This window comes from Pyrenophora tritici-repentis (assembly GCF_003171515.1).
Source record: "Pyrenophora tritici-repentis strain M4 chromosome Unknown M4_contig_00027, whole genome shotgun sequence".
NCBI lineage: Eukaryota > Fungi > Ascomycota > Dothideomycetes > Pleosporales > Pleosporaceae > Pyrenophora > Pyrenophora tritici-repentis.
The window spans coordinates 1-1418 of NW_027093990.1; the positions used below are offsets into that span (position 1 = coordinate 1).

The 1418-nt window shown below is 54.0% G+C and overlaps 1 protein-coding gene across 1 annotated transcript, besides 1 other annotated feature; it reads left to right on the forward strand.

Moving 5' to 3' along the window:
* Positions 1-191: 191 nt before the first annotated feature.
* On the forward strand, positions 192-474 carry PtrM4_152890 (Velvet domain containing protein; the record flags this gene model as incomplete). Its single annotated transcript, XM_066110228.1, has 2 exons — positions 192-381; positions 434-474. 2 exons carry the CDS (start codon positions 192-194, stop codon positions 472-474), a joined length of 231 nt encoding a protein of 76 aa, XP_065958743.1.
* An 803-nt stretch (positions 475-1277) lies between these two features.
* Positions 1278-1418: part of a sequence feature (Protein overlapping with rRNA (PtrM4_152900, KAF7564293.1) was converted to a misc_feature.) that runs on past the window's edge.

The following is a 1418-nucleotide window of genomic DNA, read 5'->3' on the forward strand; positions in this document are numbered from 1 at the left end:
GCAGACCGGCAGTACGTAACAACAGCCATTCCGCAGTACGATCCACCGTACAGAATGACGACGCACATGCCGTCATATTCGCATGGCCCGTAATGGGGTACCCGTACCCGCAGCCTGGACCGCCGGCTAGCTATCCGGCGTACGCCAAACTTACGGCCAACCACCCCAGGCACCCATAATGCCCCCGCACCATGAGTTCAAACCACACGCGCAATCTTATCGGCATGAATGCCGTCAACGCTTGTCGTCTCAACGACCTCGACGGCAAAGCCGGCTTCTGGTTCGTGCTGCAGGATCTGAGCGTCCGGACAGAGGGCACCTTTCGACTCAAGCTCAGCCTCTTCGACATTGGCAGCGGCACAAACACGGTGGTGCCCGAGAGTCAGGGCCCCCACACACGGTAAAGGTCCTTGCCTTGCACACAGCTTCTCAGAGCAGTTTACAGTCTACTCTGCCAAGAAGTTCCAGGTGTAATTGAGAGCACACCGCTCAGTAAGTGCTTTGCACAGCAGGGTATCAAGATACCGATACGGAAGGATGCACCAAAAGAAATAGTCAACGCAAACGAATATGAGGCGGATGATTAGAAATTAGACTACTTTTGGGTTTCATCCTTTTCTTCCGGAATCGAGCATAAATAAAGTCACAGATGGTGTCTCCTCTCGTATCCTGCTGCCCGCAACCCACTGCCCTCCCTCTGCCACGCCCTCACCTGCGCCAAAAGAGACTGCAAACCGGCTACTATTTCAAATTAGTAGACTTGTTAATAATTCATTAATCAACATGATTGATTCCTGTATAGGTTGAAAAAGACTTACTTTATTAGGCAGCCTTTAACCTAGATGGGAATTAATAATGCTAATCCAATTAATTGTTGACAAGTCTGCAGATTAGGATCCCAAGTAGCCGGCCGCCGTCTATTAGGCCCAGGTACCCCCGCTAGAGTCTAGACACAACGTTGGGCCAGCTTCTACTCTCCACGACCCATGGGCCGTTCCAACTGCAGTAAAGCAGTTGATACGATGCCTCTGACCCCCAGAAGTTGCCTAGTAAATGGGCCGCCTCCAATTTGTGCCAAAGGCGCGAGCAAGAGCGCAGTGCCAACGGCACCCGCCCTCTACAGGCGCCCAGCGGTTGCCGAAGCCAGGGCAGCAAGTCCACAAGGGGTGAGCTTGCCAATTGCTGCCCGTCAAACAGCGTGTACAAGTATGAAACCGAGTAATGGTCGCCCCGGCATGGCGCTGTAAACAGCCCCAAAACCGCAGCTCCCCAAGCCCATGGCCAGCCAAGCAGCGGGAAACGGTGCCGCATCTAACAAGCAGCCTACACCCGTTGCCGCCGACCATGGGCGAAAATGGTGCAACCCTCGCCGCCTTGGAGCAGCCAGCAGTTGCGTTGCCTTGTCGGAGCACAATTCA